The 15912-nt window shown below is 37.5% G+C and overlaps 1 protein-coding gene across 2 annotated transcripts in view; it reads left to right on the top strand.

Annotated features, from left to right (window-relative positions):
- The window catches only part of LNPEP (leucyl and cystinyl aminopeptidase), a 101962-nt gene extending 86804 nt beyond the window's left edge, over positions 1–15158 (top strand). For both annotated transcript variants that reach the window (XM_007979244.3, XM_073014569.1), the window contains exons 14-18: positions 586–770; positions 2571–2732; positions 4629–4769; positions 5426–5507; positions 6090–15158. In XM_007979244.3, coding sequence (XP_007977435.3) covers positions 586–770; positions 2571–2732; positions 4629–4769; positions 5426–5507; positions 6090–6221 — 702 coding nt within the window. In that variant the 3' untranslated portion in view covers positions 6222–15158. The remainder of the gene's footprint in view (positions 1–585; positions 771–2570; positions 2733–4628; positions 4770–5425; positions 5508–6089) is intronic.
- Positions 15159–15912: the final 754 nt, after the last annotated feature.

Raw genomic sequence — 15912 nt, 5'->3', positions numbered from 1 at the left:
TTTTTTCTGAGTTAACATCACTAAAAGTTCCCCTTAGCTATAGCAGTCTTATGCATAGCCTTTACATCAAATGGTTTCATCCCAGCTCTATGTGGACTTCATATGTCAGTTGATATTTAATGAGTAGTATCTACGCCTTTTTTTTTTCCTCATTGGACAAATTTTGGGGAAAAGAGATCTGATTGTCCTAATTTTTTGGGTTTTTTTTGTTTTGTTTTTTTGTTTTGTTTTTTTTTGAGGTGGAATCTCGCTCTGTTGCCCAGGCTGGAGTGCAATGATGCTATCCCGGCTCACTGCAACCTCCGCCTCCTGGGTTCAGGTGATTCTCCTGCTTCAGCCTTCTGATTAGCTGGGATTACAGGCACCACCACCATGCCTGGCTAATTTTTGTATTTTCTAGAGATGTCATTTCACCATGTTGGCCAGGCTGGTCTCAAACTCCTGACCTCAGGTGATCTGCCTGCCTCGGCCTCCCAACGTGCTGGGATTACAGGCATGAGACACTGTGCCTGGCTGTAATTGTCCTGTTTTTTTCTGATTGTCCTAATTATTATTAAGCCATTATAATCTATTCTGTCTCTCTAGACCAGGGTATTTAAATTACTTCAGAACCAAATTCAACAACAAACTTGGACTGATGAGGGCACTCCATCTATGCGAGAGCTTCGGTCAGCCCTGCTAGAGTTTGCCTGCACCCACAACCTGGGGAACTGCTCCACTACTGCCATGAAACTATTTGATGACTGGATGGCATCCAATGGAACTCAAAGGTGAAGTATTCCTCTACTTAGATGAATTATCTTCTTTTTCTTTATCTCACATCTTACACAGAAACCAGGGTATTCTCATCCTGGGTCATAAATGTTATAAAACTAAGTGTTAGTGTAGGTGAACTCTATGTATCTGCATTCTCAAAAAAGACTTTTTAAAAAATTATGGTAAAATACACTTAACATAAAATTTACCATCTTAACCATTTTTTACTGTCCAGTTCAGTAGTGTTAAATATATTCACATTATTGTGTACTTATTTTCAGAACCTTTACATCTTGTAAAACTGAAACTCTGTACCCATTGAATAATTCCTCACTTCCTCTCTCCACCAGTCCCTGGTAACCACTATTCTACTTCCTGTTTTTGTGAGTTTGACTACACTGTGTATCTCATATAAGTAGAGTCATAGAGAATTTGCTTTTTTGTGACTGGCTTATTTCATTTACCATAATGTCTTCAAGGTTCTTCCATGTTGTAGCATGCGTTAAAATTTCTTTCTTTCTTTCTTTTCTTTTTTTTGGAAACGGAGTCTTGCTCTGTCACCCAGGCTGGAGTGCAGTAGTACGATCTCAGCTCACTGCAACCTCCACCTCCTGGGTTCCAGTGATTCTCCTGCCCCAGCCTCTGGAGTAGCTGGGATTATAGGCATCTGCCACCACACCTGGCTAATTTTTGTATATTTAGTAGAAATGAGGTTTCACTGTGTTAGCCAGGCTGGTCTCGAACTCCTGACCTCAGAAAATCTGCCCACCTAGGCTTCTCAAAGTGCTGGGATTACAGGCATGAGCCACCACACCTGGCTAAAATTTCTTTCTTTTTAAAGGCTGAATAATTTTCCACTGGGTATATATACCACATTTTGTTTATCCATTCATTCATGGATAGACCTTTGTGTTGCTTGTACCTTTTAGCTATTGTGAATAATAATGCCATGCACATGGGTATGCAAATATCTCCTAGAGACTCTGCTTTCAGTTCTTTTGGATATATACCCAGAAGTAGTATTGGTGGATCATATGGCAATTCTAGTTTTAATTTTTTGAGGAACTGCCATATTGTTTTCTACAGCAGCTGTACCATTTTATATTCCCAACAACAGTACACAAGCATTCCAATTTCTCTACATCCTTGCCAGCACTTGCCATTTTCTGGGTTTTTGATAGCAGCCATCCTAATGGGTGTGAGGTGATAAACAAGTGTCTTAATTTAGAAATAAAACATGGCAGGTAGAGTTAGCAGTTAATAGAAAAGCTGTTGGTGGTAATTGGTTCTCTCCAGCTCCTTACCATACATTTTGGAGAGAAGATTCAAGCATCAGATGAAGAGTTGGGGTGGAGGATTTGGATAACCTTTTGAGGTCTTTCCAAGCTCTGAGATCTTAATAAAGGCAGTAGACTATGTTTTCTCCCTGTACCCCATTTACTGCTATATTTCTACCATGAAACTTATCACACTGAATTGTAATGCATGTGTTTATTGCTCTATACTTCGGAATAGCCTGTGAGTTCTCAGAAGACAGAGGCTCTCATTCCTCTTCCGCTCCCTAGTGTCCAGCCTGTTGCCTGCCTAGTTCTTTGTGAGTTCTCAGTGAATATTAAATTGAACTGATGTATCCATAGTTGCGTTACTAGGGAAATAGCAGTCACTGAATTAAACTTTTTCTCGACCCTAAATTGTGTACTCAAACTTGTTATTATTACCGACCCTCACACCAGAAACTCCACCACAGCCAACTCTTCGCCTTTGTATTCAGAATATTTTCTTGTTATTCTCATGTTTGACCACCTCTCTTACAGCCTGCCTACTGACGTCATGACAACTGTGTTCAAAGTTGGAGCAAAAACTGACAAAGGCTGGTCTTTCCTTTTGGGCAAATACATTTCTATAGGCTCTGAAGCAGAGAAGAACAAAATACTAAAAGCACTTGCCAGCTCAGAGGATGTGCGGAAGCTTTACTGGTATGAAACCACCCGAGAAATATGATATACAGAAACCAAAAGAATACAAACACCGTGCTCCTGGGTAGGAGCTCATTGTTGAGGGGATCTCCTTTCCTCCCTCTGTTACAGGCCAGGCCTAAGTTGGACAGTGTGGTGAGGAGACCACAGGTGCTGGGCTTTATCTTTATGGACAAGCAGAAAATCCTTTGCCCAAAAGGGATTGCAGGATATCAGGAGTCACAGCCCCCCTCCTACTCCTTGCTCAAAAAGTCTTCCTCCCCTTGGAGTGTTGTCTTGTACCCCACAATTGGTACTCCATATTTTGGGACCAAAGCATTGCTTTGTGCAAGCTGTCATTTTAAAAATGCAGACATTTCAGAAAAAGATAACATATTAAACCTTCTAGGTTCTATGTTCATGTGAATTTTTTTGTCAGACTTTTCCTTTTTAATAGGTAGTGATGAAGGCCCAGAAGTAGGAGTGTCATATGGATGAAGGTAGGGCAGCAAGTCAGGCCTCCTGACAGAAAGAACAGGCAGTGGTGGGGTCGAGGAGCTCTACGTAGCCAAGAGGAATATGGAAGTATCTGGTGTAGCGAAAGAGCACAGATGTTAAAAGTCACACTGAGGATAGAGGGAGGCTTCTGGGCCTCATTACTTCTGTTGTATGATTTTGCTCAGACAAATCTTGATAGTGTCCCAGAGATGTCCTCAGTACCTGTCCAGACCCACTTACCAAAAGATACACTGTAAATAGTCATTTTCTTTAAAGTATTAGCCAACCTCTGACTTAACAAATAGAGAAAAATCATTGTTTTTAAACTGTACTAGTAGTACACTAATAATGCCCATGATAAGTATTCAAACAGTACCTAAGAATATAGAGTAAAATATGAAAGCATTTCTCATGATCCTTCACTTCCATTCTCATTTTCTCTGTTAACAACAGTGTCAGTCCTGGTCTTTGTATTCATCTGTGGAATAGATATGTGTACAGATGTATGTATGTACATACATATATACCTACATATTTAACCTCATTTTAAAAACCACGTTAGTTTTATACCATACTCAGTGTTTTCCATGTCACTTCATGAAGCCTGCTTTATAAAAAAAGAAAAAAAAAACTAAAGTGTTTTTATGGCTTCATAATATTCTGTAGTATGGCTCTATCATAATTTATTTAACCCATCACGTTTTGTTGTGCTTTTGTTTTTTTCCCTCCTAAAAATACTGCCACAGTCTTGGAGTAGGGGCTGGTTTGTCACTGTTAACAGATAGTATAGCATAGTAGATGAGAACCGCTTTCGTTCAGATATCAGGCTTTGGTATTTATTACTGTGTAACTGTGGGTCAATTAGATAACCTCAGTTTCTTCAACTATAAAATTGAGTAGGTAGTATTAATAAATACCTACTTTATAGCATTGTTGTGTCAAGGACTTAGAACATTATTTAGTACATAGTGTCAGTAAATGTTTACTGTGAACATTAATAAGAGTATATTCTGAAATGTATCCTAATTTTCAAATAACTCAAATGGCCTAGTTTTTTTAAGAATAGTAGTATAACATACCTGCCCATTCAAATCAAATAAGGTTTTTACCAGAAAAAAATACCCACCTCCCGAATTGTAATAAATTCTACCAGAATTTATTTCCTAAATGTTTTTACTATTTAAAAACCGTTTATTGTCATGTGACAATATAGGTAAATGTCTATTTCATTGGTGAGTTCTTTCTTGGTTAAAAAAAATGACATTTTCAATCTATAGATCAATCATAGACTAACACAACAGTTATTTCTTGAGTTGCTACAGAGCTTTAATTAGGAAACCATACTAATTTTAATTTAAGTTCAGTCATCACTTCTTCATGAATAATAATTTTGGAGGCTAAATCTGCTTTGCTCTTCAGGTTAATGAAAAGTAGCCTGAATGGAGATAACATCCGAACACAGAAGCTGTCTTTTATCATTAAAACAGTGGGTCGACATTTTCCTGGACACTTACTGGCATGGGATTTTGTCAAAGAGAACTGGAATAAGCTTGTACAGAAGTAAGTTTCTCAGAGAACTATTAACTTTTAGTATTCTCAAGTTGTGCATTTGAAAAAAGCTCCCAGTGTTGTGTTGGCTCATGGAAGTTAGGATTTTCTGTGAGAGGAAAAATACTTCCATGACAGTTTAATTGAAACATCCGGAAATTTTCACATTTGTTAACATAATTCCATAGCATGAATCATTTAACAGTAGCATTCCATCTAAGTTCTAATTAAGGCTAGCCTTGCTTGGCACCAGGTTACTTAGCTCAGCATGGCTACAGACTATTTCACAGCAACCATTTAGCTATGCATATTGAAAAATACCTCTGCATTGCCAAGGCATCAGTTAAGAACTCACATTCAGCTAGATGCAGATGTAGGTTTTTTGCTTCTTTTAAATCCATAACGGCATTTCTGGGTGTACTGTGTGATCTTTGACGATATTAAGCGGATTAATAATTTGTCTACATGTTCTGAACTCTTTCCTTTTTCTGCCCACCTTTCTTTCCCGCTGGCAGTAAGTATGCATAGGGCTACCCCGGTTTCCTCAGCTGTGGTTCTGGAAGGAGGATTCCACTCTGTCTTTGGCATTAAAGACTCCTTTGCACTCAGGAACAATGTTTTACCAGCAGCTGCCAAATTTTTTTGCTCTTGTTTTTGTGTTTCTTCAGGTTCCATCTGGGGTCCTATACCATACAAAGTATTGTTGCTGGATCAACTTACCTGTTTTCAACAAAGGCACATTTATCTGAGGTTGGTTTTATAAAATGCTAATACAGAGACTGGGCAACCCTCCGCACACCCCGGGCAGGCTGCTCAGTTTAAGGGAGATGGTGGATTTTCGTGCTAATTCCTGTCTCTTGTCTCTGTCTTCCTTAATCAGTACTAATGATTCAGCATTGTGATTACTTCTAGAGGGTGGCATATATGATAATGAGGAAAAATTCTGATTCCATTCTCTTCCCTTGTCTCCCTAATATAAATAATTTAAGGGGTCATAAAATTGTTGGGAAGAATTGCATTCTTAGGGTGAATTCGTAGCACCAAGCCTTTGGACTCTACCTTATTTATTGTTACTTAAACATCTCCTCAGTTCCATTTTAAGTTAGAAAAATGTATCCGTGTGGGAGTAAAAAGATTTCCTTTTTAAAATTATTTCAGATATCACCATATTGATTGGGAACTCCATGTAGATACCTTGAATATTAAAGTACTTCTTTCTACTGCTTTCAAGATAGCAGCATAGCCATCACTAAGTTAAAGCTTATTTTAAAAGCTGGAGTTACCTAAGGTTTATTGTCCTTCTTTGGAAATTCTTCTGTGTGGAACTTACAGGTTCAGGCATTCTTTGAAAATCAGTCAGAGGCAACCTTCCGGCTCCGTTGTGTCCAGGAGGCTTTGGAAGTCATTCAGCTGAATATCCAGTGGACGGAGAAGAACCTCGGAAGTCTCACGTGGTGGCTGTAGCATGCACAGCCGCACTCATTTTGTCGCCCATTCAGAGAGCTTGTAAGCTTGGGCTCTGCTGCTTTTTCAAAAGCCAAGGTGAAGCCAGGATCGCTGCCAAGTTGTTTGCACTCTTAGGAGTTCTAGTTAGCTCAGGGCCTGAATGTATTTTTCATCCATCTTTTCTGAAATGTCTTTGGGCAGTATGTAGTTATTTATTATAAAATTATATTCACCTAAATGCCAACCATCTACAAAAACAATGAGTAATTTTTCTACTTTGAAGATACACAAATGGGGGGAAAAAAACCCTGTTTTGGAATTCTGTTCTATTCCTCAGTATACAGAAAGTTACTGACACAGTAAAACAAGGAAAGTTCTACCCTAAGAGCCACCATCACTGCAGGCCGCTGATTTGTCAGCCATCTGTTACTTCTTATTGATAGATGGTATTGGAATGTGGTACAAAGTTAGCTCTGAAGAATATGATAACGAAGACAATAAAGCATGCACTGTAAGAACTGACCTCAGGTGTGCAAATCTACTTTGATTTGGGGTTTTGATTAATTCTTTATTTTTCTGAAAAAAGGTTTAAATAATGTCTGTAACTATTGTGTTTTTTTTTTTTTTCCTGCAGAATAGCCAGGTGCTACAGATTTTTTAAATTTTTGTTGTATTGTAAAGCTAAACAAGGCCAAAAGGTTAAATGTTTTGAATATTTAAGACTTTCTTTTTCATCTTTTATAGCGTTACCATAGAAAACTGTTCCAAACTGAGTTAACTTTAATTATAATTATTTCATTCATAAATGGTGATAGTCCCCAAATCTGTACACCTTTATCACTCCCTGCCGTAGATATACTTTAGGTTAGTATTTCTACATTCATGGCAAGCATTTTGCTAACACCAGTGTTTTTCATTGTGACTTTTATCACTGTTACTAAGAATGCAATTTAAGTTGCCTTTTGGCATCATAGATCATAGAAACTTTCTCTCTGAATCATACCCATGTGTGAATTTTCATTTTGTATGATAGTGTAGCATATTATAAGCGTATTTTAAAACAGGGCCTTTGAGAAATTGAAAAAAACATTATTTGAAGTTCACCATAGTACCTTAAAGGAACAGAGAGAATGTGGGATAGGAGTAACTTGAATTCGTGTTTAGTATGGTGGGCTTTGAATTTTTTTCACTATCAGAAATCGTGCTTTTGTTTAGTTAAAAATTACAGTTTTTCTTTTTTGTGTGTCCAAACTAGCATAAAAGGAGTGGTCAAAGAAGGAAAGAAAGAAAAATGAGGGAGGATGTCCAAAGCTGTATGGCATTTTACTCTTTCTGAAAGAGAAATACTGTACTTGAATTTTTGAGCTATGCAGACTTATACCTAGATTGTTGTGTTTCTTTGATTCTTAGGAGAAAAGCTGTCTTCCTAATAACTCTTGAGAACTTTATATGTTTGAAAACAGTTTCTGTGTACATAAAAAGGGTAGTTACCCATTTGTGAGCACTTAAAACACTCCACAGAGTCAGACAGTGGGAAAGGTCACCTTTTTTTATTCAGCAGGTATAAAGTTAGAATGTATGGAATTGTGAATAAAATTATATTTTATTTTATGAAAATATTTTTATATAATAAAATTTAAAAGGCTGGTAAGCTAAAAAAATAGTCGTCTTTAATCCTAGTGTGTTTTCCCCAATTTAGTCTTTTCTAAGCCTTATCTGTTTTAGAGTAGAAAATATTATATCCTGAGAATCACAGAATCATCTAAGTATGTCTTATTCAACTGAGGTGATTGTAAGTCTTTATTCTTGTGCTTTGGTTAAATAAATGATAATTTAGTTGATAGTGAAAGTTAATGTGTTTTTATATTTTTGGAGTGAGGGAAAAATACTAAACTTTTGAGAGTTTTGTTGTTGTTGCTGGTTTTTTACCATGTTGTACTAAATTCCACTTTGATACAAAATTTAAATTTTGTAACTTCTCAAAATCAGTTAAGATTCTTCAGTTTTACCTGTGCTTCTTGACATCGCTCCTGTAATGTATGTTAGTTAACTCTGCATATGGCAAATCTTGTCTTGAATTATATCATTTCTCTCCCTCTCTCTGTCTCTCTCTGTCTCTCTCTCTCTCTCTCTCTCTCTCTCGCTCTGTGTGTGTGTGTGTGTGTGGTGTGGGGGGTATTGTTATGAGTAAAACCTTATCAAAACTTGGCCTAAAAAAGAGATAACTCATGATCCATTGCTATCTTTATTACTCAAAGGCTGTTCATTCCCATGATACCAGAATCATAGTAGTTGTAGGTTTTTGTTGTTGTTGCCCTTACCTTAATTACTTATAGTTTTAGTAGGCCTTGCCTCAGTTTTTCCCACAGAATTCCATAATTTTAATGTTGAACTAACCCATCTATCTAGGACTTCTAAAAACTACATCAGGAAGGTGAGGTTAAATGAGAGGTAGAACTTGTGGTGTGATAGGTATAATGGTAGCTTTCAAAGTTTTATCTCCTCAAAACATCGTCTTAGTCACTGCATTTCTGAGAACTCAGACTGAAGCACAGAAGTCACAGCGTGCTGCTTTGATTTAAGCACACAGATCCCTGATACAAGCACTTGTTGAACAAGTGTTCTCCTTGCAGAGAGGGGTCTACTTGAATATAAAAGGGACATCACACTAGATTATTTAAAAAAAGAGAATTGCAAATCTAGAATTGTGGAAGAAATATTTATGCTTTGGAGATCTAAAAAGTTATGAATGTAGGAATTGGATGAGTCCAATTTGTTCTGTTAATATAAAATGGTTAGATATACTAAACTGCAAGTAGTATCAGCTTCACCATAAGCTTGGGCCTTCCTCCATCCTGTTTTATTTAAGTCTCTTTAAATGAAATTTTGTTGTCATTGTTTCAGCGTTCATGAACTTTCTTAGTATCACAGGTTCTACTTTAATTTTCTTTGCCATATGTGTTTCCATTTTATGGGACATTAGCCACCATAGGAACAGAAGAGTTGTCAGAAGACTCCTGGGTATAGAGAGCAAATCAAGCTGCATCAGTATTATAGGGTACCAGACAGAATCCTTTCTATCAGGAAACAAGAAATCAATTAAGTGTTGGCTGGGCGCGGTGGCTCACTCCTGTAATCCCAGCATTTTGGGATGCCAAGGTGGGAGGACCATTTGAAGCCAGGAGTTCTAGACCAGCCTGGCCAACATGGCAAAACCCCATCTCTACTAAAAACATAAAAATTAGCTGGGCGTGGTGGTGCCCACCTGTAATCCCAGCTACTTGGTAGGCACGAGAATCGCTGGAACCCAGCAGGTGGAGGGTGCAGCGAGCCGAGGTCATGCCGCTGCACTCCAGCCTGGTTGACAGTGAGACTGTCTCAAAAAAAAAAAAAAATTAAGTGTTGATTTTGTTGGATTACTGACAGCTTGTTGAGGTGGATTTTAAAAAGAGTCTGTTCAGACCAAAGTACCTGGAACCATAATCTGCCATCAGATTGCTAAATATCCACATAATCCCCATGTTTCACAGGGCTACAGGGACGGCAAATACATCTCAGATGAGCCACTTCCAAGGAGAGCAGTTCCTGGGCTGCAAAACTAGATCTGGATTTTGTTACTTAGGCCTCTCTAAAAACCAAGGTCATGGATATGATGTAGCTTTTCTTCTCACCTTTGCCATTGTTACTTTTGTATTTATGGGAATTAAATCTCTTTTTAAAGAGCTTCCTTCCCCCTTTACCCCATTTGTATTTTTTAAAACTAAGGTATATATATTTGCTTGTTTTTGCTTTCTTTTATTTTGTGCTCCATTCCCTGCTTTGCCAAGTAAGTACCACATAAAAGTGCAGGTGCAAAACTATGGTAAATCTCCTCCCTTAACCTTATTGCCTGCGTGGGTGATAGCTAATAGAAAAGTTGATTGATTTTTTTCAGTGGTTTTTTTGGGAGTATATACTTTTAAAATGTACATATATGTTTTTGATAGTTTTTGTATTATTTCATTTTGTATATTTTTTTCCTGATGAAGAGTGATATATCATCCTATGAAAATTTCATCTACCCTTCCCATGTTACCTATATGGGCAATAGCTACAGACTAGTTATTTGGTTTCCTTCTTTGGAAGAAGGTGGTGATGTTGAGAGGAGAGCAGGGTATGTTCTTTTAAAAGTGTGTACAGATGTTTTTGCTATTTTGTGTTATTTCATTTTGTATTTCATTCATCCATTTTGTGGACGTGTAGCTAAAACGTGATGGTCCAAAAGCATGACAGGTGTTCCCTTTGCCTTTATCCTTATTGTTCGCATGGACAGTAACAAACAGAGCAGTCCTAGTTGCTGTTGTTTTGATCTAGTCTTGGGGGCTGGGGTTGTATATTCTTTCAAGTGTGTATAAATCTTATGCCACCTTTTTATACTTCATTTTATACTTGTTTCCTTGTATGGATGCATATATAATGAAAACTGAGGTTCAGAGTATGACGAATCTCCTCTTTTCCCTTTTCCTTATTGCCTATTTAGGCAGTAGCTAATAGAGTAGTTTGTTTTGTTTTGGGGTGTGGGAGAGAGTGGAGTATGTACTTAATGTATATAAATACACTTGCTACTACATTGTATTACTAATTTAGTTCACACTGTGTCCTCATGGACATGAAAGTACCAATGAAATGTGGAGATCTCGATGTATAACAGTCTCCCATTCTCCTCATCACTTACTGACTGCTGGGCAGTAGCTAACAGAGTAGTTGTCAGTGGAGTATTTGAGGTGAAGGGGAGCAATGGGGAAGGTAGGAAAATGCACTTAATGTATATACTTGTTTTTACTACTACATTGTATTAATTCATCGGGTGCCCAGACTGAATGGTACCTAATGAACCATGGAGTTCCAGATGTATAACAGTCTCCTCTTTTCCCTTTCCCTTATTGCCTATGTGGGCAATACTTAGAGTAGTTTGGGTTCATTGAAGATTTTTTGCTAGGAGAGAGAAAATGGTTTCAGGGTAAAAGTATATACTTTAAACATGTATATAAATGTTTTTGCTACTTTTCTGTTACTACCTTTCTTACCTTGTCCTTTACATGGATATATGAAGAAAATTGAGGTTCAGCCTGTAACAACTCTCCTCTTGTCCCCTTCCCTTAGATTGCCTGTGTGGGCAGGTGTCTAAGAGAGTAGTTGACTAGCTTCAGGGATTCTTCTGTGGGTATTGGGGTATATACTTTCTGTGGGTATTGGGGTATATACTTTTGTATATGTATGTACATATTTTTACTTCTTTATTATAGTGTTTCATTGGGTACCCGGTCCTTCACTTGGACGTGTAGGTTCCTAATGAGCTGTGGAGTTATGGATGTCTAACAGTCTCTTCTCTCTTAACCCTTTTTATGTATATGGGCAATAATTTTAAAGTAGCTTGGATTTTTTGAAGTTTTGAGGGGCGGGAGGGATCTAAGGGCAGATTATATACTTTTTAAAAATGTATATATACTTTTCATTACTATATTGTATTATTTCATGCTGTACCCAGTCCATTGCTTGGACTTACAGGTACCTAATGAAACGTGGAGGTCCGGATGTATGAAAATCTCCTCTTTTCCCCTTTCCTTATTGCCTCTGTGGGCAATAATTATAGAGTAGTATAGATGGTTTTTCTTTTTTACTCCCTCTCCCTATCTCCAGGAGGGTGGGGTGTGCACTTTTAGAAATGTATATAAATGTTCTTGCTTCTTTTTCCTGTTACTTCATTGTGTGCCAAGGCCTTTCCATGGATACTTAGGTACGTAATGAAAATTGAGGTTCATTCTATGAAAAAATCTCCCCTTCTCCCCTTCCCTTATTGCCTGTTTTGGCAATGACTAGTAGAGTAGTTTAACGGATTTATTTTTTTGGTGGGGGGAGGTGGGGGAATTTCTGGGTGTGTCTTTTTTTTAAATGTATATAAAAGTTTGCTAGTTGTTGTTGTTGTTGTTGTTGTTGTTGTTGTTCTTTCACTCTCAACACAGTTTTTTGTTTAGAGTTGTAGGAATCAAATGTAATGAGGGACCCAGACCCAGGAGTGTGGTAAATATTCTTTCCCTTCCTCAGAGCCTGTGTATGCAAGCAAATAGTATATGAGCACTACAGGGCTTGGGTTTTGGTTTTTTGCTTTTGAGGGTGTTAATGAGGAGTGAGATTGTGAGAGGAAAAGGCAAGATATATAATTTTTTAATGTATATAAATGTTTTGCCCCTTTTTGGTGTTAACTTCATTTTGAATCTGGTCCTTTGTATGACCACTTAGGTACTTAATAGTAATGAAGTTGAGATTAACTCTATGAAAAATATCCCATACTCCCCATCCCTCATTGCCTAGGGGGCAATGGTAGAATAGATGTTTGGTTTGTTTTGGGGGGTGTCTGGGTGTGTGTGTGTGTGTGTATACACACACAAGAACACACGTATTTATATACTATACACACACATTTTAATGTATATAAATATTTGCTACATTCTGTGTTATATAATGTGGTACTCAGTCCTCTGCTGGGACATGTATGTATATAATGAAACATGGAGGTCCAGACGTATGATAACTCTCCTCTGTTTCCCTTCCCTCATTGCCTGCAGGGGCAATAGTTTCATATCTTGGGTTTTTTATTGTTTAATTTTTTTTGTGGGGAGGGGTTCTTTGGGTGGGTAATAGGGGAAAGGACAGTGTCTATACTTTTTAAAGATGTATATAAATATTTCATGTTATTGGTTTTGTACCTAGTCCTTTGCATGGATATGTAGGTACCTACTGAAAATCGAGGATCAGTGTATGACAAATCTCCCATCCTCCCCTTTCCTTATTGCCTGTGTCGGCAATAGCAAGTAGCATAGTTGTGTGTTGTTTACTTATTTGTCTGTTTTGGAGAGATTTCTATTTTTGGTAGGGGAATATTCTCAATAAGTATAAATATGTTTTCATATCTTTATTTCATTTTGTAGTCTTTTGTATGGCTATGTAGGGACCTAATGCAAGTTAAGTTTCATAATATGACACCTCACTTCTTCTTTTCCTACATATGTGGTTATTTTATTTCATTCTCTAGGATCTGTTCCATTAAGGATACAAGTATATAGATGCACATACATCGTTTGCTTCTTTTTTCCCCAATTATTTTCCTTTAGCACTAAGTCCCTTGCAAGGGATCTGACTGTACCTAACAAAAATAAAGACCTACCAGATCCCTGCCATCTGGCTGGAAGGTGTAGCAGTGTAGTGATGTAACTAATGGCAACAAGTGTGCAGCAGATAAAACAGGCTCGGCTGTGGTTGAGTTGTGAAAGCTAATTAGATCCAGCCTTTCTTATGTTGATTCAAATTGAATGAGATAGTGAAAAGGGACCTGTGCTTTTGTAAATTCTAGAAAGGCAAGAGGACAGTATTGAATAAAGGTGTGTTTAAACTTCATTGCTCACATATCTTTTAGTAACTGGTAAACCGGCGAAGCTGATAAGCCAATAAGAGTGCTGTCTAGAACTCATTTGCAAACCCTTAAGAGTAGCTTCTTTTTGAGGCCTGGACTTCTAGTTCATCTATAGAAGTCTATTATGATTCCATCAATTGCATAGCTTGTGTACCTGGTAGAAATTGTTTGTTGGAGTGACCCTTTTGAGTTATTGACATGGCTCCGATGAATAGAACATGAGCCCCAAAACTAAATCCAAAAGGAATTTTCTCTCTTTCGTCCCCCACATGTGGCAAGACAAGTTAGCCCTTTCCTACCCAGAGTTCTTTTGTGTGACTGCATCTTTCTCCTCTGTTCTCCAGTGTGTGCTTTCCTTTTTGTCTTTAGTGCCTACACTGTTAGATGTTTTCTTCACTGGCATTCACAAATTTAAGCCATTGCTGCCTCATTAGCCTTGTATTTTGTGTGCATATCATGTATCCAGAACTGTATGTTCACTTTAAGCATTCTTACATCACACTCTCTTCATCTACCATATGGTAAATGTTAAAACTCCACATTTGTCTGCATCAGAGAAAATGCATGTGCACACATCCTCCCTCTGTCCCTCTCTGCTCTCTCCCCTTCCTTCAAGTCTCTCAGCATTGTTTGTTTTCCCATTTCTGATACTACTACTCCATGCTGAAGATTTGCCATATTACTATTTTGGAAATATTGAATGATAGAACTCCTAGAAAATTTTCAAAGAAATGTTATATACTGTATATCAAACTCTCAGGTTCTAGTGTTGAAAAAGCCTATACTTTGCTATTACTTATACCTGCTGCCATAGAAAAAACTAAGTTTATTCATGACACATTTAAATTTGATCATAAATAAAAGAAAAAAGGGCACCTTTTTGGAGTTAGTCATGGTAGTCATTAGTGATATTTCTGAACAGTTCTTAACTTAAAATACTTCAAAGGAAGTAAAGGTCATGGCTTAGCTGAAGGAAATGCTCCAGAAATTGGACTTTATAAACCATCAGTACAATAATACGCTGTGTATGTCTGTGTATATAAAATGAGAATTATGGCATAATTGGAGCATTTGCATTATCAACAAACTCAGATTGAGACAAAACTTAGTCTTACAGCTGTCTTGATTAAAGCCAAGTGTTCCATGTTACTGTGAAGAATAGCCTCTTTCAAACACTTTGGAAAGTAGTCACTTGGAAACTTGTAAAGGTATTACATTTTTATATTTAAACACCTATAGAGATCTTCAATTCCTTGAGTCTGAGCTTGTGGGTGGAACTCTAAATTTGTATCATAATCTGTCTTTTGTGAAAGATTTTGAAAATATGTATATATAATATTGTATATGCAAATTGTGTTGTTTCACTTGTAAAGGGAAAAGGCTTATTTTTCTTTATATTTCTGATAACTTGTTTTGCATATGACCAGCACTGACTGAAAGGCATGTGTAACTGCAAACACTGTTGCTTTTTTTGTGAAATGAAAATAAAAGTATTTAAATACAAATATTGTGTGGACTCTTTGGATTAACGTATATATAAAGTGGTATTTCTTCTTAGGTTATGACCTCTACCAGGGCAGCTCCTGTAGTCATTGTCTTTTGTGGTTAGTTTTGTTATTTCACCAGTATCTAGTATCTTTATTGCATATACCTCAGTTGACATTTGACATTTGGAGGTGGCTAATTCTTTGTTGTGGGGGCTATTCTGTGAATCATAGGACATTTAGCAGCATCCCTCCCATGCCAATTGCAACTCTTGTCCCCAGTTGTGACAACTAAAACCTCTCCTCCAGACATTGCCAGATGTCCCCTGAGGTGAGGGTTAAAACTTTGAGTGGATGCATAGGGCGGAGAACTAAGTAACAGTCACGGGAGCTCCATCAGGACCATTATTTACTGTTTGGACTAAAGCAGTTCTTGTAAACACTCAGGTCACCTAAGTAGCCAGCTGATGCAGGTCATACAGTACCTAAATCAGTGTGAGAAATGTCATACCTGTCATATGCCAGTGAAACCAAGGAACACTGTCTTACTCTGAAGGTGAGACACTGGATGTTATCAGGGAAATATCCCTTGTGTTGATTCACATATAAGTAGGAGTATGAGTGCACCTTTTTAGAGGCACACTGCCACGGTTACATTCCTGGTCAGGTCTACAAAAGGAGCTTCTTGGTTCTGTCTGCATGAGTATCCTTGAGGGAGAATTGAGAATTTCTTAGGCTTCCAGATATATGAACTAGAATAAGAGATCTTTGAGAA

This window comes from Chlorocebus sabaeus, chromosome 4 (genome assembly GCF_047675955.1).
Source record: "Chlorocebus sabaeus isolate Y175 chromosome 4, mChlSab1.0.hap1, whole genome shotgun sequence".
Lineage (NCBI taxonomy): Eukaryota > Metazoa > Chordata > Mammalia > Primates > Cercopithecidae > Chlorocebus > Chlorocebus sabaeus.
The sequence above is the reverse complement of the archived record's forward strand: the minus strand, read 5'-3'. Positions and strand labels throughout refer to the sequence as shown.